Source organism: Notamacropus eugenii, chromosome 7, assembly GCF_028372415.1.
Source record: "Notamacropus eugenii isolate mMacEug1 chromosome 7, mMacEug1.pri_v2, whole genome shotgun sequence".
Classification (NCBI taxonomy): domain Eukaryota; kingdom Metazoa; phylum Chordata; class Mammalia; order Diprotodontia; family Macropodidae; genus Notamacropus; species Notamacropus eugenii.
The window spans coordinates 159374878-159402705 of NC_092878.1; the positions used below are offsets into that span (position 1 = coordinate 159374878).

Genomic DNA, 27828 nt, shown 5'->3' on the forward strand with positions numbered 1-27828 from the left:
CTTATAATTTTTTCCAGTAGTCATAAAAACATTGTCATTTTACTTGCCAATATAAGATGTACCTTATTAAGCTAATTATTATCTTATAGGAAAAAAGTAATTTATTGAATTTACCTCCATAGCTAAGTGCTTAACCAAAAGAAGAATCTTGATTAATTCTCTGACTGGTTTGATGTAACTAACAAAAAGGCTAGGAATATATATACAAAGACATTGCCATACATACATTTCTCACAGTATTTCCCAGTCAATCCTTCTTTGCATTGGCACTGTTGCCATGACCAGTGGTCTGTGCATGTGCCTCCGTGTTGGCACAGGCTGTTGGCACAAGCTCCTTCCAGTCTAGGGCACCTAAAATAAAGTGAAAAGAAATTCTCAGGACCAAGAAATCAGCCTTGTTTTATCTATGTGACAAAGAAGCATATCTGCAGGCAAAATTTCTCCTTAGTCTTTTCCTAACCAGATTGTGAACAGATGTAACTAGACGTAACTAACTAGCTGTAACAAGGGGCTGTGTTTTATTCTTCCTCAGGTCTCCTACCACTCTTAGCATGGTATCACAGATCAGTAAGTAATATTTATTAATCCTGAGTGTATTTTAAAATGACATTAAGAAATATTGAGACTGATTTCAGGTGAATTACAATTGTAAGAAATTTTGTTAATGTTATTGCTGAGTTGTTTCAGTCATGTCAGACTCTTCATCATGTTATTTGAGGTTTTCTTGGCAGAAATGCTAGAATGGTTTGCCATTTCCTTCTGCAGCTCATTTTACATTTGAGGAAACTGAGGCAAAGAGGGTTAAGTGACTTGCCCAGGATCACACAGCTAGTAACTGTCAGAAGATGAATTTGAACTCATGAAGATGACCCTTTCTGGCTCCAAGCCTGGAACTCTATCCAGTGGGCCACCTAACTGTCCTGATCATAAGAAATATAAGCCCTTAAATTTTCTGACTGCTAGAGTCCCGTCATTGAGAAAGGCATTCTCCCAAAGATGGGAAAACGTGTCAAGGTCATAATCTTTACCAACCATGTAGCACAGCCATCAGTGCCCAGGACTTTGGTGCTCTTTGTGCTTAAGACCTCAGTCAGTTTTACTAGTATATAAGACATACCCAGGTCATGACCTAATTAGCCCAAGATCTCCTCTGACCTAGGATTCTTGCTACCCCTGTTTCAAGCTTATTCAACTGTATAGTCACAGAATAAGGGCTGTCTCACAATTGCTAAACTAGAATCTCATATTTTCTTTGATTGCATTGATTGGCAACAGGAGGCCAGAAGTGGAAAAAACTGTTAGGACTCAGGTTTGGAGGGGCTACTTTCCTACTCTATTGACCAACATAGCCCTCTGCTTCTTCGATTGTGCAAACAGAAGAATAAAAGACAATAACCCACAAATAAATAATCAAACAAATAAATAAATAAATGCATGGATAGATAAATGAATGAATGAATGAATGAATGATAAGCTTCTCTGGCCTAGTGAATGTAAACCAGCCAGCAGAGTCCAAGATTTAAGATGTTATCGATTATTTCCCACATGATTGAATGAACATGTGAATGAATGAAACAAACTTACTATCTGTCAAGCCTTGTGCTAAGCATGGGGATACAATTTAACCAAAAGCAATTCAGTGATTTAAAAAGCAGAATGTAAGTTTCTTGAAGGTAGGAATTCTTTTATTATTATTTTAAATTTGTTTCACTAATACCTACAACAACACTGAGTAAATGTTTATTAAATTAAATAATTATTGTATTTCCTGATTTTTGAATCTTCTCTCAAAACAGCAACAACAGTAAAATAATTGCTAGTGTTTATATCACATTTGAAAGTTTGTAAAGTATCTTATAGATGATATCACATTTGATCCTTACAACAGTTCTAGGAAATAGGTCTTATTATTAATCCCATTTCACGGATAAGGACACTCAAGCTCAAACAGATTTAGTGACTTGTCCACAGTCACACAGCTTGTACGTATTTGAGGTTGGATTGGAACCCACATCTTCCTTATCTCAAGTCCAGAACTCTGTCCCTTCCTTTTGTCCCCTTAACCCTATTCTGCCTATTCTTCAAGAAACAGCACTTTTTCACTATTCTCATGAATCTTTTCTCATTTTCTCTAAATTGCTTCTCGTGTTCTTCTTTAAGGAAAATTATTGTTGGGGCCCTCTAATTCAGCACCATGATTAAATACAATGGTGTAACACATATAAATACTTTATTATGTATTGTACTTGTCTTCTCATCTTCCTTGGAACCTCAAAAAAGCTAGAACATATACTTTTCCCTCACACAATCCCAGGCATATTGATTGTATGATTGAAGGGATCATTGAGTTTAATTCCTCCATTTTATAGATAAATAAACTGAGGTACAAAGATGTTAAATGATATTCCCAAGGTATCACAGCTAATATGTGTCTGAGGCTGGATTCAGATTGAAATCTTCCTAACTCCAAGTTCAGCACTCTAATCATCATGCCATCTAGTTGCCTGTGCATAAATATAGGGTATTCCCAAAGTTCTACAGTTGTTTCAAATTGCACTCTAGTGACTGTACTCCTGAATAAATGCTAAAATTTGGGGAGTTTTGTAAAAAATACATAATTTCAAGGTTCTAAATTCATCGACTTATGGAAGCTTAGTGCTTAAAGGGACATCAGAAATCATTCAATTGAATTACTTCGTTTTACAGGTGCAAAAATTGAGGCTCAAAGTCATAGGGATAATTAAGGTAAAGCTGGAACTCAAAATTAGCTCTAACCCTTTGCCCTCTAAAAATTCTTAATGGAATAAATGGAAGCATAAACATCCTGAGTATTTCAATATGACAGCATAACATGTTTAAGTAAGAGGGATTACTTAACCCCCCTTTTTTTCAACAAGTAGAAAATTCTCAAATAACAAATTAAAATCTTAATAAACTAAAACAATATTTCAGCACCTTATGGAATTTGGGGCCTGAAAATATCTCCAGGCAAGAAAATTTAGGGGCCAATGAATAAGAACTGTGGTTTCGTGCTTACCAATCTTTGGTATGATATAAGAGGGTGATAGTAAGTTGTGCAATTGCCAAAAAGCACAAGTATATTTCTATCCTGAAGAGAATTATAAAAAAGAAAAAGGACACATATGTAGAAAAATATTTATAGCAGTTCTTTTTGTAGCAGCAAAGAATTAGAAATTGAGGGGATGTCCATCAACTGGGGAATGACTGATCAAGTAGTAGTATATGCATGTAATGGAATATTATCGCGCTGTAAAAAATGATGACCAGGCAGATTTCAGAAAAAAAAAAAAAAACCTGGAAAGGCTAACATGAACTGATGCTGAGTGAAGTGAGCAGAACCAGGAGAATATTTTACACAGTAACAGCAAAATTGTGTGATAATCAACTTTGATAGACTAAAGTCTTCTCAGAAATATAATGATCCAAGACAATTTCAAGAGACTCATGATAGAAAATTCTATAAGTATACAGAGAAAGAACTATGGAGTCTGAATGGAGATCAAAACATAATATTTTCACTTTTTTCCTTTCTCTTGGTTTTTCCCATTTGTTCTAATTCTTTTCTCACAACATGTCTAATGTGGAAATGTTTTAACATGACTGTACATATATAGCCTATATCAGGTTGCTTGCTGTCTTGAGGATGGGAGAGGGGAAGGAGGGAGGGAGAAAAATTTGGAACTCAAAATCTTATAAAAGTGAACACTGAAAATTATCTTTACATAAAATTGGGGAAAAAATGCTATTAAGTGGGGGGAGGGTAGAGTATCCAGTTTACTTACAATAGATCAGAAATATCATTTAAAACTATAACTGAATACATGCACCCTAACATACAAATTTAGTATTTCTTTTTGTTGTTGATGGTGTGCATAATTAAGCACAATTATAATTTCTCTAACTAGAATTAGAAACACAGCCCTCATACCGATCAAGGATCCCATGGGCTGCCAATGCTTGACTCGGTTCCAAGGGGCGTCCATTAATGGCAAATTCCATTATGCAACCAACAAAATCATAGCTTTCCACTTGTCCTTTTCTTTGAAGCACCGGCTCCAGGGACCTGATACCACCAACCATAACTCTGTTTGGCTGAACGTCAAGAGTCCTGAACAAGGGAAAGGAAACACAATGAATTCTAAGTGCTCACTCAGTCACTGGAGGCAGAGTAAGCAGCTTACGAAAGATCATGTGTATATATTTTTCTGTATTGTTTCATTACATTTTATAGTCACTTTTGGTGTGAGTATGCACCATCCTGACAAAAAGGGCTCATTAAAGAGTGCTGCAGTTGTACGATGTTTTCTAATTGTTATTGATACTTAAATAACACCACAATTTTATGGTGATAATAATAGCTATCATTCAAATAGTACTTTAGAGTTTGCAAAGATTTTAACATATGCTGATGTCATTTGTTCAGCTGGTCAGTCAGTTTATTAAACACCTTCCACGTGCTAGGCGCTGTATTGGCGCTGGAGATACAAAAAGAAGCAAGGGACAGTCGTTGTCCTCAGGGAAGGGAGGAGATAATAAGCAAACAAATACGTATACACAAGACATTCACTTACTAGCTGTGTGATCCTGGGCAGGTCACTTAATCTCCAAATGTTCTCAAAGAACTCTATGTTTACAATAAATTGTCCCTGTGAAGGATTCCACTTTTCACAGATGAAATCCCAAGAACATCTACACCCTACATCTCCCCCCAAAATTTAAAAGCCTGATATTTAATCAGACATTTATTCAAGACACTTCAACCCCTTCAAAGAGCCTTTTTGTAATCAACAGTAAATTTTTTAATGAAATAATAATTATAAAGCACTTAGTACAGTGCCTGATCTATGATGCTATATAAATGTTAGTAATAATTGTCACTATTAACAATAATGATAGTTTATAAAATTCAACAGCAGTGACTTCTATCCCATAAGGTCCTTTATTTTCCCCTGATTTCACAGATGATCTAGGAGAGTCTCAACTTATTAAAGACATCTGTAGTGATCTGATTTTAGTTGGTGATGATGCTGTGGTCTTTAATAGAAGATACATTCTCGCATCTTTGTAGTTAGGGACAAGACATGAGATTTCATTGATCAGATGAAAAAATTCCCTGTCACAGTTCAATGGTACCTTCTCTACAACTTTTAGTCAGTTTCCTAGAGCACTGAGAGGTTCGATGATTGTCCAGGATCACAGAGGCAGGACTTCAACTCAGGACTTTCAGACTGATGTCAGTTGTTCAGCCACTGTACTCCAGCTGCTATTGGCTAACACAGAATTACTGATTTTGAGGTGGAAAAGAGCCTCAGAGGTCATCTTTTACAACCCCTTCATTTTTTAGATAAGGAAATTGGAGCCCAAGGAGGTCAGGTAGTGTCAGAAGCAGGATCTGAGACAAGATCCTCTGACACCAAAGTCAGTTGGTCAACAAGCATTTATTATGCCTTGACAATGTGCCAGAATCTGGGGATACAGACAAAGTTAAAAAGATCATCTAGCAAAGAATTCTCATTCTAATGAAGGAGACAATATGGAAACAGTTCTATAAAAACAAGATACAGCTTTTATTGTAACACACTGCCCACTATTACAATGTAACCATTAAAAGCAAACTTGTTTTACAGACAGATATTATGGAATGCTTAATCATCCTTCAGGTTTCAGATTCTTCATGGACCTTTTCCCAATTACCATACCATCAATCTCATTCTTCTCTAGCTTCTTACATATTTTTATCTTTGTAGTCCAATTTATATGTGCTGTCTTCTTCACTGATTTTTTAAATATGTCCATGAGGTTCCTGCTCATGGGGGTCACACCTTCACCAATTCCTTTTTTTTTACGATGCTTATTCTGGTCTAGGCATGGAGTAGGACTATAAAAATATTTGTGGAGAGGCTTTTGATGCTAATTGAGGCAATAATTTGTATGAGATTTGTATGAATATAATGATTTGTATTAATACAGTTTGTATGAAAATTGCAAATTTTCTTGTAAGGATAGCAAAGAATAAGACAAAAGTAATTTAAAAATCACCTCACCAGTCATCTGAGACAGCCATAGTACTGACAGTGCAGTAACCTGGTTCTTGGTCTTCAGAGCAGGAATCCACAGTTAGGGATGCTGCCTACAAAGTAAGGGAAGGAAGAAATTAATGATTTGATGACTTTCATATCATGGGGACAATCAGATAGCCCAGAAATTTGTTCCTTATAGGGATAACCTATTTAGATAGAACTGTCTCTATATGCTGTAGATATAACTAAGTGTAGCCAAACAAGGACATGCTTTGATTCTTAAGGACATGACTTTAAACCTTAGAGGCACATATCACCAATTCTTCTTGAGTGATGTCTACAGAAATGGAGAATCAGTAGATTTTTCATATGCTATTCCATGACCATAGAATTGCCCTTTCTTTAAAAATTGTTTGAAAAGGCAAGGTCGTGTCATTGTAATGCCTCATAAAACTTGTGAAACTTTCACATATTTATGTAGAATAGATAAAAGCCCTTTATTTGACTACTTTCAATCTGTTGCCCATTGTTCCCCAAGATAAAGATGGCAACTCTACATAAAAAGTTATGCTATAAGATGATCTATATGTAGGTATGCCCTTAGTGTATTGCTATTCCATTATTTTTATGTCACACAAATATTCAATTTAATCCAATTTGATAAATGATTAGTAAGTGTTTTATGCATGCACTGAACTGTTAGTTACTAAGAATAGGAAGACAATGTGAAAAATAGCCCCTGATTTCAAATTTTTATTCCATTAGGGGTGTGGTGTATTTGTATGCCTACCACTTAGCATAGTAGATCTTTTATTTTTAATGAATAGTTGTTGAATTTAAGTTACTAGATACTTGTTAAATTGAACTGAATTAGTGAAAAATCAAGGCCTTAGGGGATTTCAGTCTCAGGCTCCAAATGGGTGAGCTACCATGAGATTAAGTAAGGGATGATATTTACCATTCTGATTAGTTAGTGCTTCTGACTTTTCAAATTGTTTTTATATCTATGACCATCTTTTATTCCTTCAGATCTGTAAACCAGGTGTGTTTCTTTTGAAATGACCTGCATATTCAAGAGCATGGAGCAAGTTGGTGGAGAAACTAGAACCTAGACTCTACCACTATAGTGGAGAAAGACTGATATTGGAGGAAACACATTTGTTTTCAAATCCTCTCTCCTACTATGTCATGAGTCATAATTCCTATTTCTTGCAGCTGTAAAATCAGGAAGGCAGACTCAATGAAAACTAAGGTCTATTCTAACCCTAAAGCCTAGGATTCATGTTTATTAGCATGCCTGTTGACAAAAATCCCTTTTTTTTCCAGTTTTTTAAGGCACTTTTCAACCAATTGAGACTGTGAATTCCTCCAGGGTAGGGATTGTGTGTTGCCATTTTTACATCCCCAATGATTAGCACAGGGCATATAGCAGGTGCTTAATAAATACACATTGACTATACTTAGCAATGGGAAAATTTCAAAAGTATTCTTAACAGGAAACACACAATTCCTCTCATTTCATAAATATCAAACCAATTCATGGCAGACATCCCATTTTACTAGCTGAAAGAGACCTCTATATTTCTAGACCATTTTTGCTGTTGTTGTTTCAAGATATATAAAAAATGAACTCTCACTAGGTCCATGTAATGCATCAGATGGATTTTTTTTTATGTATCTCCTGCTTAATAGCATACTGTATATGGTAACATTTAGGGTAAATATTCATACTTTTACTTCCATGACATATAACCAGAATCTCATCTACAAGTTCTTTGATATACTGTACCCTCATGATTTTCTAAATGATGCCTTAGTGTTCTGAAGGACTTAATGTACTTCCCAAACATGAGTGACATTTTGTTCTCAATGGCAGGATTAGGATAGGATGATTCATTTCTGAAAATTCTTAAACTGATTACATGCCTTGATTGATGAAGAACTTCTTTTGAATCTGTTTTCAAAACATAAGGCTTAAATCATATATCTCCTTATGAAACAAAGGTAATACCTCTTCTGGGAAAAATCACCATGTTTCCTAAGAACATCACCCTCTGGAGCCTATGAAACACAGCACTCATACAGTCAGTTTATAAAGATGCATTAAAACATATTTGTCAGGAGAAATAAAAGAAAGATATCGAGGAACATTACTTTTTAGGATAGAAAGGATGGAAGGAAGTAAGGAAAGAAAGAAGGAAGAGAGATGGAGGAAGGGAAAAAGAGAGAGAAAGACAAAAAGAAGGAGAGAAGGAAAGAAGGAAGGAAGGAGGGAAGGAAGGAAGGAAAAAGCACATTTTAGAATTCACAGAAGTAAATTTAGAAGGAAAAAGAAAAGCATGATGACTGGAATTAATGACTAAATTTATCACATACTTTTTAAAAAGCTGCATATAATGAAGATAAAGAGCTTCACAGATAATCACCATTTCTACTCTTTGTATATTAAAATATCCATATTTAATGATGCTTCTTAGTTCAGAATAACAAAAAAGAGTGTTTTCCCAAGGATAGAAACATAATATACACAGAAAACCTGGAAAATTACTGTTTTGATTTTAAGGCTTCCAGTAATTATCCTTTTCCCCAAATTTAATTTTTATTTTCCACATTTTAAAAACAGGTACAATGGCTATATTTCCATCCAAATGCAATGTACTTTTGAGATCATGTTCTCTTTGGATCAGAGCTCCTTTATTTTAATTTCTACAGTCAAATATTCCTTACTAGCATTTCTCTACAAATACATCTTTGAGTTGAGAAGTTTCTATTATGTTGCTGCAATATTTCAAAATGAAAAGTTAATGACTTTACCATTTGCCAACCAAATCCCTTTATGCAGTAAGACCTGACAGATGCAAAATCCAGTAGTGGTTTTATTTTCTATGCCTTTTGACAAAAAGGAAAAAAATCCATACCTCAGAAGTACAGAAGACTAGGATGTATCTTTGCACATTTTGCACTGCCAAATTGCATTTGGCACATGATGAAAAAAAAAAGGAAGGGTGGTCCCTCCTATGAAAGTATTTTGATTTTGTCTCCTCCTCCTTCCCTTACTCCACACACACACACACACACACACACACACACACACACACAGTTGAATCTTGGAATCTGAGAGGTGAAAGAAGTCATAGAGTCATGCAGTTCACTCTTTCACTTTTGATGATTTCACTCCTTCTACAATATCTCTGACAGATGTCCTCTGCTTGAATACTTCGACTGGCAAGGAACTCTTGACTCATAGGCAGCTGAATTAATTTTTAAACAGGTCTAAGTTTTAGAAACTAAAAGGATCAGAGAATCATAGATTTAGAGATCATTAGGTACAACAATTACATTTTGCCCATAAGGAAAAGGAGTCATGAGGATGTTAAATGACTTTCCCAAGGTCACGCTTAAGTATCCAGGGTGTGATCTGAACACAGGTCTTCATGGTACTAGGTTGAGTGTCATATCTATTGCCATACTTCTCAGGCTATTATTTTAGATGGACCTAAAATCAGCTAGCATGGAATATCAACTCAATATTTCTAATCCTGATTTGTGAAGTGATATTTAATAAATAGATTCCCTCTATTAGATGAGAGATTCTTCAATATCTGATGACAGCTATCATACCTCTTTCAGTTTAATCTCCAGGCTCAACACCCTCCATTTCTTCAGCCATTCCTCATATGGCATGGCTCTCTGGTTATGCTCGTCTACACATGCCTTATTTTAGCTATGTCCTACTTAAAATATGGTCTCCTGAGTCAAATTCAGAATTATGGATGTATTTTGGCTAGTTAAACCTTCAGAAGGACTCTTGAGTTCATTGATCTGAGCACCTCAAATTCTATTTGTGCTTCCTCAATTGGCATGAATTTTTATAGTAGCTACATCCCATTGCTGGCTCATGGTGACCCTGGGGCCAACTAAAATGCCAGGTCTTAGTCACTCCAGCTACCTTAAAGACAAATGAGACATTCCCCATGCTGGATTTTTAATTCACACCATTAGCTTTACTTTTCTTTAGCGAGGTTTGCAAAGTGCTTTCCACATAACGAGTCCATGGGTTGTTCCTGGCAAGGAACTCAATGAGAAAGGTTATATCTGAGTCCATCTCCCTTAAGAAATTTACCATAAATGATTTCAAAAGGTTCCAGATGAATCAAGGATCAATGAAATGAAAGAGAAGTACTAGTAATCTTCTTTATCTAGTCTGGAGCTAGGCAAGGTAAGGTAGAGTGAGAAGCATTTCTTAAACATTTACTGAATGAAGGTAGCTCAGACCAGCAGTATTTCCAAAATTCTGGGGCCACCAGAGAGGACCAAGGGGGCAGAGACAAAATAGTTAGTGAAATTCAGCCCCAAATAAGGAAGACTCCTCTTCTTAGGGCACACACACACACACACACACACACACACACACACACACACACACACACACACATATATATCTTCAAGGATTTGAATGGTCATTTTCTAGAAACAGGATTTGACCTTTCTGCCTGACATCAGAGCATAGAACTAAAAACAATGGGTGAAGGGTTTGGAAATATTTAGCAAAGATGACTGGAAAAAAATATACTAACAGAGCAAGTTGTCTAAATGTGGCATAGGCTGCTTCTGGAGATAGTGAAAGACTCAATGACCATTTGTCAGGGATAGTATTAAAGAAATATATGCTCAGATGTGGTTTAAAGTATGTGCCCTTTGAGATTTCATTTATATCTGAGATTCTGTTTTTTCTATCTTTAAGTGAAATGTTACTTTTAAAGTCACATGATATAATTTCCCCACATTGGCAGCATAGTGAATGCACCCAATTTTACTCAGTTTAAAGTCTAATTCTTGCTAATCCTTCAGGCTACACAGATCTGGGAAACAATACCTTTAGTGCTTCATGTGCCAATGCCTTCATTGGACAAGACCCTGATGCTGGGAAACATTAAAATAAAATGAAAAGGAGATGGCAGAGGATGAGATGGATAGTGAGAGTGTCATGGAAGCAACAAACATGAGCTTGGCAGACTTTGGGAGATAGTGGAGGATGGAAGTGCCTGGCATGCTGTGGTCCATGAGGTTACAAAAAGTTGGAGTAACAGAACTAGTGCCTTACCATGCCAGCTCTTCGGGCAATTACAGTATGGAAATGTCCATCGGACACCTTTTTCATTGTGGTCAGTTTATATGTGCCGCTGCCAATGTTATAGGAGAATCTCAGTCGCTCTTCTGCTATTTCCAGGGCCAAGAACTCAGCCCGTTCTCCAGTCTGGTTGTCATAGTTATACAACAGCAAGGCATGGCTTTTGATGGTTGCAAACTTGACATAAATATAATTGTTGTTTGGGTCCAAGCTGGGAAATTCCATGTATGACAATTCCTCAAATCCATAGCTGTTCAATTCACAGTGTTTTCCAAAGACTCCTAGAGTTGAGAAAACACATATATAATCAAAGAAAAAATTTGAACACACCAACCTGAGTGTGAGGAAGCTCTTTTTCTTTTTTTGAAATGAGGTTAGGTTTAAAGATAGTTTTATGCAGAACTGTGGGGGAGCCAGCTCATATGGGTTCATGAGAGCTGATTGTTAAATTGTCAGTGTGAACATTTACACCTCAAAAATCATGAAATTATATAAGTCAGGGCTTGACTTATTATTTTCTTGATTGTATAGATGTAAAGTAATGGAGAAAATAATAATAATGAAGACCAAACTTAAAAAAGTATCATAGTTACATTTAATTTCTATACATTTTTTCCAGAGAGCCTGTTATTTAAAATTTACTGGTACATCTCTGCATTCACATGGCTAAGTGAATACTGCTGAAGGAAGAAATCAGTCAATCGGGACATATTTGCTAAGGGCTCCTACTGTGTGTCAGATGAATAGTTACTTTGAAGCAGTCTGTATCCTCAATGAGTTTTTATTCTAATGAGAAAAATAATGTGAACCCTAATAAAATACTTGGGTAGAATGATAAAATATTGCAGAAGTTTTCTTTGATGGTCTCTGATGTTGTCCTGAACATAGAAGTCATTCAATAAACACTCATTTCTACACTTCCCAACTGGGGCCACTAGGGGACACAGTATACAGAGTACTAGGCATCGAGTCAAAAAGCAGAATTCATATCTAGTTACCATAGGCAAGTCACTTAATTTCTGTAGGGCTCAGTTTCCTCATCTGTAAAATAGAATTAATTATAGCACCTACCTCCAAGAGTTGTTATGAGGATAAAATAAGATATTTGTATGTTTGTAAAGAACTTTGCAAAAGGCACTATTATATATACATATATGTATATATAATGTTTATATTATATATACTATTAATTATTCAAACTTAGCCAACCAGTCTTAGATTTACCAGATTGTTAGAGACTCCATGATGGGAAACCTTTGGGACTTGTTAGATTACTTTTTTTAGGATAGGGGAGGAATGAGCTCTTATGATATAGTTTTCTTTAATCGAGCGTCATCTCAAAGACATGATGAAGCATTGAATCACCATCATCAGCGAATGTGCCATATGGATTTCACAATCTTCTGTTCCCCAGTGATTTTATTTTATTTAAGCTGCTATATACTCTCTCAACAACTCCAAACCCATCTCTAACACTAATACTATTTTGGGGAGCAGCCAGGTCCGATCTTGAAAACTGAAAAGATAAGCCATACTCACCAAATGGACAATGGCAGTAGTAGGACTCCACTCCACTCTGGCAGGATCCCCCATTAAAGCAAGGATTACATTCACAATAATTGACAGAAGATTCACACATTTTCCCTGAAAAGTGACATAGTAACGAAAATGATTTTAGAAAGGTAAGTACAGAAATCTTCCTTAAGTAATTATGATATGATCACAGAGAATACATTTTTTTCCTTAAGCGAGAGAAAACTCACCTTTTACAGTATCCTAAAAATCTTTTTTTTTAATTATTAATTTATTTATTTTCAGTTTCCAACAATCACTTCCAAGAGGCTTAGATTTTCTCCTCTTCTCTCTCCACCCTCCCTGTGACAGCATGCAATTTTATATGGGTTCTGCATTCTTGTTAAACACATGTTCCCATTAGTCATGTTGCACAGAACAATTAAAATGAATGGGAGAAACCATGAGAAAAACTTAAACGAAACAAAACATAACGTGAGAAAATAGTCTGCTTCATTCTGCATTCTGATTCCATAGTTCTTTCTCTGGATGTGGATGGTATTTTGCCTTGAGTCCTTTGGGAATGTTTTAGGCCCTTGCATTGTTATGAAGGGCTAACTCTATAAGAAAAAATTCCTTGCATACTGTAATTGTTACTGTGTACCATGTTCTCCTGGTTCTATTCCTTTCACTCAGCATCAGTTTCATGTAAGTCCTTCCAGGTATCTCTGAAGGCTTCCTGTTCATCACTTCTTATAGCACAATAGTGTTCCATCATATTCATTTACCACAACTTGTTCAGCCATTCCTCAATTGACGGACATTCCCTTGATTCCCAGTTCTTGGTCACCACAAAGAGAGCTGCTATAAACATTTTTGTACATGTAGGACCTTTTTCCATTTTTATGACCTCCTTGGGATACAGTCCTAGAAATGATATTGCTGGATCAAAGGGTATGCACATTTTTGTAGTCCTTTGGGCATGGTTTCAAATTGCTCTCCAGAATGGTTAGATTAGCTCACAGCTCCACCAACAATGAATTAGTGTTCTAACTCTCCCACATCTTTTTCAACATTTACCATCTTCCAGTTTTGTCCTGTTAGCCAGTCTGATAGGTGTGATGTGGTACCTCAGAGTTGTTTTGATTTGCACCTCTCTAATCAATACTTATTTAGAGCATTTTTTTCATATGATCATAGATAGCTTTAATTTTTTCTTCTGAAGACTGCCTGTTCATATCCTTTGACTATTTATCAATTGGAAAATTGTCCTAAACATCTTAAGGTAGTTTTAATCTATATTTTAAAATGCACTTCAACTTTGAGGGTATTCCTTATTGGGAAAGTCAAGAGAAATTATTTTGTGAGATAAATTTTATTTACTATTTTAAAATGAGATCTATGTATGCATTTCTCTATTAATTTATACATTTGTTTATTTATTTGAACCAGAAATTTCAAACATATTCTTCGAAGACATTGTTGACTAAAACTTATTATAGTTTCAGAATAATTGTGCAGTAAAAGTGTGGTGTTTTTTAGACTTGGGTTCACCTCTTTATCTATCATGAGTTGTTTAGTTCTGGATAGAGTCCGAAATCATGTATATGTCATGGCCTTCTTTGGCAGTCTGGTGAAGTCTATGGAACCTATGTCAAAAAAATATTCTTTAATAATTGCAAGAAATGTTAAATGGGGAGGCTAGGTAGTGTAGTAGGTAGAATTCTGGACTCAGAAGGACCTGAATTCAAATCTGGACTCAGACAGTTAGTAGCTATGTGGAAAGAAAGAAAGAAAGAAAGAAAGAAAGAAAGAAAGAAAGAAAGAAAGAAAGAAAGGAAGGAAGGAAGGAAGGAAGGAAGGAAGGAAGGAAGGAAGGAAGGAAGGAAGGAAGGAAGGAAGGAAGGAAGGAAAGAGGAAAGAAAGGAGAGCATTAGTGATAATAGATAGAACTTTATTTCTTCTCCATCCAAGTTTATAGACCCTCTGAAATCTACCCATAGACCCTAGACCCAAGATTAAAACTTTTGCTCTTAGACATCTACTGAGTTATGGTTAGGAGAGAGTCCCTTCCAGTCTGTAATGGAAATCACAGACCCTCAATATCTGAGACAAATGAAAACGTGAAAATTATGGGCATTTGAATGGTTCAAATGTATCTCAGCATTGCTGTGATCTCATCTTCTGCTACATTTTATCTCCAGTTTGAGGAATGTGCTGTGTTCTTTGCCCTGCATTTGTTTTCCAGACGTTGAGATTTTTGCTTGGTCCATAACACATTCATAGACCAGATTCACCTCTGTCTGCCAAACATTTCCCCCCTTAGATTCCAACAACCTTTCCAAAAATCACATGAACTCAGTGCTAAACTCCAAGCAACGAGGATGCGTCCTCTGCCATCAAATATGCCTGCTGCTACTTCTCCCCTCAATTTCAATTTGTCATTTCATCAAGGTGGAGGTTGAGTCAATTTCAAATACCAGAAAATGTTTATAGTTCCTTTTGATCAAATTATTGTTACTTGGCTTGACTAGTCTCTAGAGAAGTCAATTTAAAATAGGTTGGACCATTCTAAAGACAAAGCGATTATTAGCAGGTCCTCCTAACATGCTGCAGACTTTTGTGTTTCCTTGGTATTGTGTGGTATCAGTGCAATGAGTAGGCTGTCTCCATCAGTTGTATTTTGCGCTCCTTCTGCTATTAACACATCATTTGTTTCACACATTTAGGATGTCTGTGGCCTGACACAGACTGCTTTGTAGTTTTCTAAATCTCACAGTGGTTCTATTAGTTTTCAGAATGATAGACTCATAGAATTTCAGAAGTGACCTTTAAACCAGGCTACTATGAATTTTCCTTGAAGGCTACAACTGTCTTATTTGTGTTTCTACTTCTCTCTTTCCTAGGACATGGCATTGTGTATTGTAGTAACTTTAGAAATGCTTGTTAGGTTAATTAAGTGATTAATTAAGCAACTACTCAGTTAAGTATTACAAGGTTTGATGGTCTCAGGAGGAGAAAGTGTGGTTGGTGATCTTGCACAACCCTCCCTCACTCAAAACAAAGTCAAGTGCAAGTCATGTCACCATTTCTCTGATGTCATGGCCTCCTTCGAAAACAAAGGATGAACAAGACCTGTGAGTAGATGGAGCTGCCTTAGTGGGGACCCAGATAGCTGGGTAACCCAGTTCATACTCTCCCTTCTGTCTCTCCCTCCCCTTTCTCTAGGGTTTACTGGCTAGATGTCCTTCCTTCCTTCCTTCCTTCCTTCCTTCCTTCCTTCCTTCCTTCCTTCCTTCCTTCCTTCCTTCCTTCCTTCCTTCCTTCTTTCCTTCCTTCCATCCTTCCTTCCTTCCTTCCTTCCTTCCTTCCTTCCTTCCTTCCTTCCTTCCTTCCTCCCTCCCTCCCTTCCTTCCTTCGTTCCTTCCTTCCCCAAACCTCAAACCCAGTGCACTCTGAAGCCCATAGGTCCCTGCCCAAGGCCCACTTAATGGCTGGCTTAGCATGATTATCAATAATAACAGTTTCTGTTTCCCTCCCAGCTTTATTTACTTTTTTGTTTTCTTTTGTTCATTAAAAGGGCTATTCCCTGACTACTTCTTAAAGAGTTCTACTCACTCTATGGGCGTTACCTACCTCTAAGTGAGTACCAGAAAAGACCAGCTTAAAAAGGCCAAGTTCTCCCATTGCATCCTGGGCCATCTCCAGTCATCCTGATGAATATCTGGTCACTGGACCCAGATGGCTCAGGAGAATAAAATGAGGTTGGTGACCTTGCACAGCCCTCCCCCACTCAAAATAAAGTCAAGTGCAAGTCATGTCATCATGTCTCTGATGTCATGGTCTTCTTTGAAAATGAAGAACACAAAACAACGAGGTCTGACAAGCAATCATCGTTCTCTGCCTCAAAGACTTAACAACATGCAAGCCAATATAAGAACACATCTATTGAACATGTGTTTTTAAGAAAAGCTAAAAGATTACACACTCTACTCTACAAATGGTTTGTTCTTTTTTTTTCTTTTTCGATCCTTCTATCTAAAGATATAAACCAAGCTCTATGAATCTTGCACCCTGTTTCTATTACTGGATCCTGCTTTCATGAGCAATAAGCTTTTAAATGAGGATAAGGCACAACTAGTAATATTTCTCTAAACATAGATCAATTTTGCCATTCCTTCCTTCTTTCCTTCTTTCTTTTCCTTCTCATTTATTTTAAATGGTACTGGAAACAAACTTCCATGGTAAAATTCTGAGCTGACCCTATCAGATATCCTCTAGAATGGCAGTGTGGGGATGAGCAGGGAAGGGGAAGGTGGTTTCCAGTAACAATGATGACCTGTACTTTTTGTATTTAAGAGAAATACTGGTGCATTTATATTCAAATAAAACATAGATGAGAATTTTTATGCAATAATATTTATCAGGAGAGGTTGCATGATGTTGAATAGGGATCAGCAAACTATGGCTTGCAGGCCAAATCCAGCTCATCACCTGTTCTTTATGGACTGTGAGCTTAAAATGTTTTTTTTTTTTTTGGTTTTTACATTTTTAAATGATTCAAAGAAATCAAAGGAAGAATAAGATTTCATGACACATGAGAAATAAATGAAATTCAAATTTCAGTTTCCATAAGTCCAGTTTTGTTGGAATTCAGCCCTCTTATTTGTTCATGTATTTTCCATGGCTGCTTTTGTTAAAAAAGAAAAATAGTCCAGTTGAGTAGCTGTGTGAGACCCAATATGGAGCTTTCATCACTTTCTATTTAATGCTTACCACACTACAAATTGCACTGATGCAATTATAATTCAATGTGGTATAAAGGGCCAGATATATTACCATTACCTACCTCAACTGAAAAAGAATACTAGAGTACACTCATGTTAAAATAAGAGGAAAAAAGTTTTATTATGAGTGTTTGATCTCAGAACCAACAAAGATATTTTTCTGAAGAAGACACTCTCAACAGCTATTATTTAATACTGACTAAATAGGTTTGGAAATTAGCTTTTATTGTAATTTATTTGTCTTTCTTAATTAATCCAACCTAAATTTACAAGGCAAAACAGGACTTGTAAGGGAAACTTATACTGTGATAAAGTAAATTCAATGACAACTAACATTATTGGAATTATAAGGAATGTCAAGTTGCTTTATATACTCCCCACGTTATCAGAAGTTAAAACAAGAAGAAAGATCACTATTCCAAAGCAAATGTTCAGTGGATATATTTTCCCAGTTTACACTACAATTTAAGCATCATTTTTTTTCATTCAGTGCATGTGAAAAAAAAGATATTTCAGTATTCTTTAACAGTTCAGTTAAGTAGTTTCTACCTAACTTCAAAAGGAAATGTTTAATATTCAATATTATAACATGCTAAAAAGCAAAATTTTAAAGAAATGAATCTAAGAGAATTCTGTAAAGGCCTTCTAAGTGATGAACATACTCAACTAAAATAACATGCTCATGGATGGTAGCAACATGTCACAAATATCATATATATGATGACCAGGTTGGATTCATACCAGGAATGTAAGGTTGGTTCAATATTAGGAAATTATAAACATAATTGACCATGTGAATAACAAAAACAGAAAAAATAATACAATTATATTGAGAGATGCAAAAAAAAGAGATTTTTTTTTTTACAAAATACAACATCTATTGTTATTAAAAACATAGAAAGAATAGGAACAAATTACCACTTTCCTAAAATAAGTAGTATTTATCTAAAACTAAGAGCAATTATTATCTGTAATTGGGATAAACTAGAAGCTTCCCCAGCACAATGAGGGGTGAAGCAAGTATGTCCATTATCACCATGTTACTCAATTGTACTAGAAATGCTATTTATAGCAATAAGACAAAGAAAAGTAATTGAAGGAATTAAAATAGATAATAAAGAAAGAAAATTGTAACTCTTTGCAGATGATAAGATGGTATAGTTAGAGAACCCTAGGGAATCAACTAAAATACTAGTTGAAACAATTATTTAGCAAAGTTGCTGGATATAAAATAAACCTACACCAATCATCAGCATTCTATATATCACCAACAAAATCCAACAGAAAGAGATAGAAAGAAAAATTCCTTTTAAAATAACTGCAGACAATATAAAATACTTGTAGTCTACCTGCCAACAAAAATCCAGAGACTATAATATGAACACAACAAGAAAACATTTTTCACAGAAATAAGGATAGATCTTAGTAATTGGCAACATATTAGTTATTCATGAGTAGGCTGGGTCAATATAGTAAAAATGACAATTCTACCTATGTTAATTTAATTATTCAATATAATACCAATCAAAGGATCAGAGAATTTTTATAGAGATAGAAACAATAACAAAATTCATCTAGAAGAACAAAAGGTCAGAAATACCGAGGGAGTCAATGAAAAAAATGTCTAAGAAGAAGACCTAACATAATCAGATTTCAAACTATATAACAAAGCAGTAATTATCAAAATAATCTGGTACTGTCTCAGAAATAGAGTGATAAATCACTGGGATAGATTCTAGTGTTTTATAAACACAAAGATCTAAGCTTTAGGAGCAAAAACTCGCCATTTGACAAAAATTGTTGGGAAAATTTGAAAGCAGTTTGGCAGATACTAGGCATAAACCAATATCTCACAACATATATCAAAATAAGGTCAAAATCAATACATGATTTAGACATGAAGGGTGATATTAGTAAATTAGTGGATATGGAAAAATTTACCTGTCAGATTTATAGATAAGAGAAGGGTTCATTCCCAAATGAGATAGAGAGGATCATGGGAAGTAAAATGGATAGTTTTGAATAAATACATGAAATATGAAAAAGTTTTTGCACAAACAAAATGAACGCAAGCAAAAGTAGAAGGAAAGAAGGAAATTGGAGGTAGCATGGGGAATTTACAACAGTTTTCTGTAAGGAAGGCCTTGTTTCTCAAATACTTAGATAATTTAACTAAAACTATAAAAATGCAAGCCTTTCTCCAATTGATAAATAGCCATAGCATGTGAACAGGCTGTTTTCAGAAAGAAATCAAAGCTGTCAATGATCATATAAAAATGCTCTAAATTAGTATAGATTAGAAAAATACAAATTAAAACAACTCTGAGCTGTCACCTTACACCTATCAGACTGACCAACACTACCAAAAAAAATGGAAAATAACAAATACTGAAGGGGGTGTAGGGAAAATAGAGATACTAATGCAGTATTGGTCAAGTTGTGAACTGATCCAACTATTCTAGTTTGAAATTTGGAACTAGGCCCCAAGAAGTATGAAACCATGTAAAACCTTTGACCCACTAATACCACTACTAGTACTGTGTCGTAAAGAGATTGTAGAAAAGGTAAAAGGTCCTATTTGTACGAAAATATGTATTCTAGCTAATTTTAAAAGTGGCTAATAATTGGAAACTGAGGTAATGACCATCAGTTGGGGAATGGTTGAACTAGTTAAGTTATGTGATTATAACAGAATATTATTGTGCTATAAGAAATGAGGAGGAGGAGGGGCAGAGCCAAGATGGTGGAGTAGCATCAGGGACTTGCTAGAGGTCTACCCCAAGCTCTGCCAAATACCTGTAAAACTTGACTCTAAACAAATTCTGGAGTTCCAGAACTCACAGAATGACTGAGTGAAGCACATTTCCAGCCCAACACAGCCTGGAAGATCGACGGGAAGTGTCTATCTCACTGTGCTGGGAGCAGAGTGCAGTCCAGCATGGGCTGAACCAGCACAGATGAGACTTGAACAGGCCTTGGTAGACTAAATCTCTGGCACCTATGGTGGTTTCCAGACAAACTCCAAGGACAAATTTGAAGGTCAGTAGAAAAAAACCTGTTGGACTTGTGTGAAAGACTACATGGTCCAGCCCCAGGGCAGTAGAGGGGAAGAGGAACTCATGACAACCACAGCAGGGTCCAAGGCAGCAACTGTTTATTGAGGTCTAGGCCCACCGATTGTGGGGGAATCAAGTGGCTGACAATACACCACCCCACGACCACTGGAAGCAGAGAACTGCCTTCATAAAGAGCTCAAAAGTCAAGTAAATGGCTCCAGAAATAAACAAAAACCAGAAAAAGAATCAGACTATAGAATCTTACTTTGGCGATAAGGAAGACCAAAATATACAAACAGAAGATAAAAAGTCAAAGCTCCTACACCCAAAACCTCCAAGAAAAATATGAATTGGTCTCAGGCCATGGAAGAGCTCAAAAAGAATTTCAAAAATCAAGTAAGAAAAGTAGAGCAATAATTGGTAAGAGAAATGAGACTGATCCAAGAAAATCATGAAAAACAAGTCAACTGCTTGCTAAAGGGACCCAAAAAATGCTGAAGAAAATAATACCTTATAAAATAGAATAACACAAATGGCGAAAGAGAGCCAAACAAACAATGAGAAGAATGCCTTAAGAAGCAGAATTGGCCAGATGGAAAAGGACGTCCAAAAGCTCACTGAAGAAAATAATTCCTTAAAGATTAAAAGGGAGCAGATGGAAGCTAATGACTTCATGAAAAAAAAATCAAGGTATTATAAAATAAAACCAAAGGAATGAAAAATAGCAGCCAATGTGAAGTATCTCACTGGCAAAACAAATGACCTGAAAAATAGATTCAGCAAAGACAATTTAAAAATTATTGGATTACCTGAAAGTCATGAGCATAAAAAGAGCCTAAAGATCATCTTGCAGGAAATTATCAAGGAAAATTGCCCTCATATTCTAAAACCAGAGGATAAAATGTATATTGAAAAATCCACTGATCACCTTCTGAAAGAAATCCCAAAAGGAAAATTACTACAAATTGTGTAGCCAAATTCCAGAGCTCCTAAGTCAAAGAGAAAATATTGCAAGCTGTCAAAAAGAACAATTTGATTGTGGAAACCCAATCATAACACAAGATCTAGCAACACCTACATTAAGAGACAGCAGGGCTTTGACCAGAGGTCAAAGGAGCTAGGATTAAAGTCAAGAATCACCTACCCAACAAAACTGAATACAAAACTTCATGGGAAAAATTGATCATTCAATGAAATAGAAGACTTTCAAGTATTCTTGATGAAAAGACCAGAGTTGAATAGAGAATTTGACTTTCAAACACCAGAATCAAGAGAAGCATGAAAAGATAAACAGGAAAGAGAAATCATATATATATATAGATATATATATATATATATATATATATATATCTATATATATATACACACACACACACACACACACACACACACATACATATATATGTATATATTCATGTGGGCGCATATATATGTATATGTATGAAATCACATATATATGTGTGTATGTTTGTATGTATATGTATATATGTGTGCATATGTATGTATATGTATATCTAAATATGTATATGAATAATCATTATTGTGATTGTATGAATTTTATCAAAAATGCAGAAAACTTGCTTTTCTCTTTTTTAGAAGGACCTACTAAATGTCTTCAAATTCCCCTCTTTGCCCACAGAGTGTAAGATATTTCCTATCTTACCCATTGTAGGAAACATTTGAAGACCTTTAGTGTAGAAGATAGTGGTATTATGCCAGGTCTTTAGTTCTGGAAGATTGAGTTGAAGTCTTGCATTTGACACCACTGTTACCCCAGACAACTACTTAAGCCCTCAGTGACACCAGATAATTTTCTAAGACTCTGTGTTGTAGATGAGGTACTGTTATGTATCTCTGAAAGGAATTTCCATATGAGGAATTCCCTATTTGATTTAATCATGGGTCAACCAATGAGTAAACATTTACTATGGATCTGCCACATGTCAGGCACTGCATTAAGTACTAGGCGGAAGACAGTCCCTTCCCTCAAATAGCTCACAAGCTAATGGGAAAGATAACAAACAAGCAAACATAGAAACAAAGAAACAGGAAAGAACCATATCTTAAGAGTTTGAGACTAATGTGAATGCTCTTATCATATTATCATAGTATCTGTACCTGCTGATAAAATGGCTTCCTCCCTATACAGTCCTTTGCCCCAGTCACTATCCATTTAACTTGTCTTTTTAAAAGACTGTCGAGTCACTTTTATTTTCATATATTTGCAGCATATACAATAGACCAAAGAGCAAAACATTTTAAAATGAACATGATGCTATTTTTAAAGTTTTCAGGTGCTAAATGATGCATTAGAAGAAAGACTACAGGGGACCAAGCATCCCCTTTGCAAATACTGGACTATCCAATGATCAAAAATGGAATGGTAGGAAAGACATTCATTCTCCCTCTGTGGTTATCCCTATTAGAATGTAAATTCCTTGAAGACAGGGAGGAACTGGTTTTATATGCATTCCCAGTACTCAGTTCAGTGCCTAATACATAGTAAACACTCTATAATTTTTTCACCATTGATTCTATTTATTCTTTCATTTATTTACTCCTTTCATTCAGGGCCTATAACTATTGGTTATTTGAGGGCATGTCCAAAATTCCCTCCTAATCAAAACAATTCTTGAGTACATGTGTCTCTTTTAGGACATTCTTTAACTGGGTTAAGACATGCCACCTGGGAGGGGTAACTTGGCAGAGATTCGTACATTTGATTAATCCATGACGACTACCCATGTTAACTAGCAAGCACCAGAATCCTGGAGCAGTAATGAGAAACAGGCCTGAGCAATGATCATTGAGAGAAGGGAAAGTCTGTTAAGTCTTTGCAGGAGGTCAGGAGGCTCTTTTGGGTAAGGGGAATGCCAAAAAGGCATGGGAAAGCACTGAAGACAACATTGGTCTCCTTCATATTGTTTCTCCCCGCAGGTCAGGGATATTCAGGATTCTAGAAGTCCCTTATTTTCCTGTTTAATTGAACCCCCTCCACCCATAACACCTACAATTTTCCACTAAGTAGACAAAAGATAACAATTCTTTCATCCAATGCTGCGTGTCTTCTCTCCCACACTAAAGTAAAAAATAATAAATATCAGGATTCTAACCTTGTATATTTACATAGAACTTTCCAATTTTCAAAGACCTTTGTAATCTCCTTTGATCTTCATGGTAAGTCTGACAAAATGTAAAATGCGAAACTGCATCTTTTCCTATCTTATCTTCTGCAAAGCAGAAGCCCTCCAGGTTTTTGCATTATCTCCAGCCCAACTATTTTTTGATAGGCGATGTGGTACAGTGGATAGAGAACTGAGCCTAGGGCCAGCTAAATCTGAACTCCTATAACTAATTGTTATGTGACCCTGGACAGGCCATTCGACCTCCTCAGTATTTTAGTCAACTTTCTAAGCAAGGAGTTCTTAACCTGGAGTCCAAGGCCTATGGACAGGTTTCAAGAGGATTTGTGAACATATATAGCAAAATATATTCTTATGTTCACTAACTTCTAACCGAAATTTAGTATCCCCTTCAATTATTTAAAAATATTATTCTAAGATTCCATAGGTATTACCAGGCTGCTTTTACAAAAAGAGTAACTCCTGATCTAAGGCTAAAAGTTGGCAAGAAAATACCAGCCTGCCTTGTAGAGTATCTTCATCTGAAGCTTTCTGTATCAATGAAACCCCAAGTCGAGACCTATCCTCAAAATTAATATTTATACCTGGGTGTAAGAGCTGGGTCAACCCAAGCTGATGACAACTGTATTAGAAAACAACTAAGATGATCCTGAGCTCCATTTAGAGAGGGCTGGCCTCTAGGATGAAGGGTTTGATTCTCTCTTTGTCTCTGCCCTGGTCAGATGATGTTAGGAAGATTGTGTTCAGTTCAGGGTACCACCACAGTTTAAGAAGGGCATTGATGAACTACGAGGCATGCAGGGGAGTGCATCTAACATGGTGCAAGGTCTACAAATCATGTAACCTTAGGATCCATTGAAAAATTAAGATGTTTAGATTAAGAAAATGTAGAAAAAAATCTTGGGGCCATGATAATTGTCTTTAGGATGTAAGCCCTTGCCTAGAAATATCAATGCTGAACCTGGGGATGGCTGCTGGCTAGTTGGCATGTGTGCTATGCACAAGAAAGCTTCAAGTGTTCTGATTCCTCAAAAGGAACTTTCAAAGAGAATCTGGGAAGTAGAAAGGAAGAAATGTTGTTCCTGAAGTCTCTGCTGGCTAACTCCAGGTGGCTTGGGATTCCCTTTGCTTTACAGGATGGGCAAGCGGGAAGCAGTTACGACTGATGATCTCTGTTCAAGCTAATGACTATGAACAAAGGACAAGAGGCAAGGGGACCCTAGGGTCATAGACTTAAAGCTGAAAGAGAACTTAGAGGACATCAAGTCCACTCCCCACTCTTTTATAGAAGAAGGAAAGAAAACCTGAATCTTAGGACGGAGAATGTAATTTGCCCATGGTCACACATTCGCAAATGTATGAGGCAGGATTGGCGATATTCTGATCCAACATCAGCAAGATGGGGGTGGACCTAGACCTGTCAGAAGACTAGACCAAAATACACACAAATGGTTGCCAGGAATCTTGTCCATAGCCACTTGGCTTTCCATTCACATTTCTTGGAGCCCTACCCCAGGGACATCACCATCCCCTTTATCTCTCTGATCATTTTACTTCCTGTGATTTGGAGCATGAGAGAGAGGTGAGAGTGAGAGGGAAATCAAGTTGCCTTCCATTCCCCAACCTGCTCAGATCCTCACTACTTGCAGCTAAAATTTGTATTCCTTTTTATGGCTTATTTCTGTGCTTATGCTAGTAAAATATTCAAAACCTTTACCTTAAATTGTTCAAACCTTAACAATGACTCTTGTCTATCATTGTGTGATTGGGTAGGAAAAGAGGGGAATCTAATCCAAAGGAAATGAGATTTTACCCAATTCAGACTGGACTGGAGGAGAGTCAATAACAGAAAATTTCCACATTTTGTCTAAACTTGAACATATTCATATCTTAGACTGGTACTATGAAACTTGGAGTGACTTAACAAGGAAAAGAACCTGTAAGGACATTGGAGAGGGGGTTATCAGGTTGTGTCCTAGCATACTTTCGTCACATCAATCCATACTTCGCACAGAACCTGGAATATAGTAAGCACCCACCGAACACTCTGTCTGTTAACTAATCAATCATCTATCCATATGTTCATTTTCTGTCTATCTATCTATCTATTTATGTATAGATTGGTCTAGCTGTGCATCTATTTATCTGCTTTGGGCTTCTAAACTTCCCTGATGTAGCTTGTCTGATGCAGCTAGGTGGTGCAGTGGATAGAGCACCAATGCAGGAGTCAGGAGGACCTGAGTTCGCATCTCACCTCAAACACTTGACACTCACTAGTTATGTGACCTTGGGCAAGTCACTTAACCCCAGTTGCCTCATCCTGGGTCATCTCCAGTCATCCTGATGAATATCTGATCACTGGATTCAGATGGCTCTGGAGGAGAGGTGAGACTAGTGACCTGCACAGCCCTCCCTCACTCAAAACAAAGTCAAGTGCAAGTCATGTCATCATTTCTTTGATGGCATGGTCTTCTTTGGCAACGAAGGACAAACACATACACACACACACACATGATGTTGGAAGACATCTACAACCATATGCCTTATACATTCCCCCTTACATAAACCCCCTTCACCCTTTTACATAGAAATAGTCTTGTTTCTTTTTGATCTAGAGGACTGAACTCGGAGTCATGTTTGTATGTCACAAATAAGTAAACTAAATAGAGAAAAAAAAACAGAAATACTCCTTGTCAATTAATTTTGTGTAAAAATGGAAATAGTAGACCAAGGAAAGCCTGCATGACTGCTGCATGTGTTGAGTGTGATGTGAAGGGGCTGCTTCGAGGACACAGTTAGACTAGATGGCCTCCAAAGGTGGCCTCCAAAGGTGGCCTTCAATGTTGCAACCCTGTGAAGCAAAGCCTAAACACATTGGAGTTCCACATTACTGGAACATGAATTATTACTGGGAAAAGGTGTTTGCAAGAAGCTTAAAAGTCTGACACAGGTCAGTTGAGATGGTTCATTTAAAAAAAGAAAGTGCAAATTTATTGCTATTTGTTCATTATATTTGGCACAGAAAATAGCTCTAATTGCTGATTTTGGAGGTTGGGCAATTTTTATCTGGCTTGAGGAAAGACAAATCCATTTGCTCTGTACCCATAGACAAAAATCATTAAAGACTCAGTTCAACTCCTTTCTTAGAAATGTTTCCATTTACTTTAATTGCACTGGTGAGTTTGGAGAAGTCTGAAAAAACAACACTCCTCGGGCAGTCTTTTTTTTTTTTCTTTCTCTCTACGAGATCTCGCAGCTTGTAGATTAAGAACACATGTATCCTGCTGCAGTCAGATGAGCGAGAATGCTGATTGGCCCGAGGAACCCATGTTTGTTTACATTTGGACCTGAAATTAAACATGGTGCCAAGTGACTCATTTTACAAACTTTCTCCCCCTTCAGAGTAATTCACCTTGTTTGAATTACGTCTCCTAGCCAGGGGGTGGATTACTTTTCATTTGAATACACAATATAAAGAGAGGTTAATGTCAACTTTACATGCTTGGGAGCCCCAAGATACCAAACATAATGTGCACCTAATGCAGTTCTTTTTTTTGAATGTAGAAATGCAGTTTTTTGTGTTGTTTGTTTGTTTTTGTTTTTTTTCCTAAGGAGGGGTAAACGACTTAGGAAACTAGGATTCAAGTCCCAGTTTCATCTTAATAGCTATCACTTATTCTTGAAAAGTCTCATTTTTTAAAAAATCTATAAAATGAGAATGTAAGTTTTAAAAAATGCACTCCTACACTATAAATACTTAAGCTACAATGATTATAAGATGTAGAGGCCAGAAAGCATTTCTTTAAGTCAAAACAGTTCAAATAGATCATTTGGATTCTAGATTTAGAAAGATCACTTTTTAGAATTTCTGGTGTTATTATCACTTTGGCTAATTAGCTCAGTTCATAAAGAGGGCTTGAATTGCCCAGGGATTTAGTGCTCAACATGTACTATAATGAATCAAGTACTGGACTACACTCAAGGAGACCTGTGTTCAAATTCCACCTTTGATCCTTATTAGCTGTGAGATCATGAACATGTCACTGAACATTGAATCTCAGTTTCCTTATCTGTTTAATGAAGTGGTAAATGTCTTCTAAAGTGCTTTCTAACTCTAAATCAACATTCCTATGTTCTGCTGTCAAAAGCGGTGACTAT

The 27828-nt window shown here is 36.4% G+C and overlaps 1 protein-coding gene across 3 annotated transcripts in view; it reads right to left on the bottom strand.

The window, feature by feature from the left end:
- Positions 1 to 27828, bottom strand: part of FAT4 (FAT atypical cadherin 4) — a 228630-nt gene that overhangs the window by 21293 nt on the left and 179509 nt on the right. For all 3 annotated transcript variants that reach the window (XM_072624971.1, XM_072624970.1, XM_072624972.1), the window contains exons 10-14: positions 12712 to 12816; positions 11146 to 11453; positions 6066 to 6151; positions 3950 to 4129; positions 227 to 351 (exon numbers count right to left, since the gene is read on the bottom strand). In XM_072624971.1, the coding sequence (XP_072481072.1) occupies positions 227 to 351; positions 3950 to 4129; positions 6066 to 6151; positions 11146 to 11453; positions 12712 to 12816 (804 nt within the window). The remainder of the gene's footprint in view (positions 1 to 226; positions 352 to 3949; positions 4130 to 6065; positions 6152 to 11145; positions 11454 to 12711; positions 12817 to 27828) is intronic.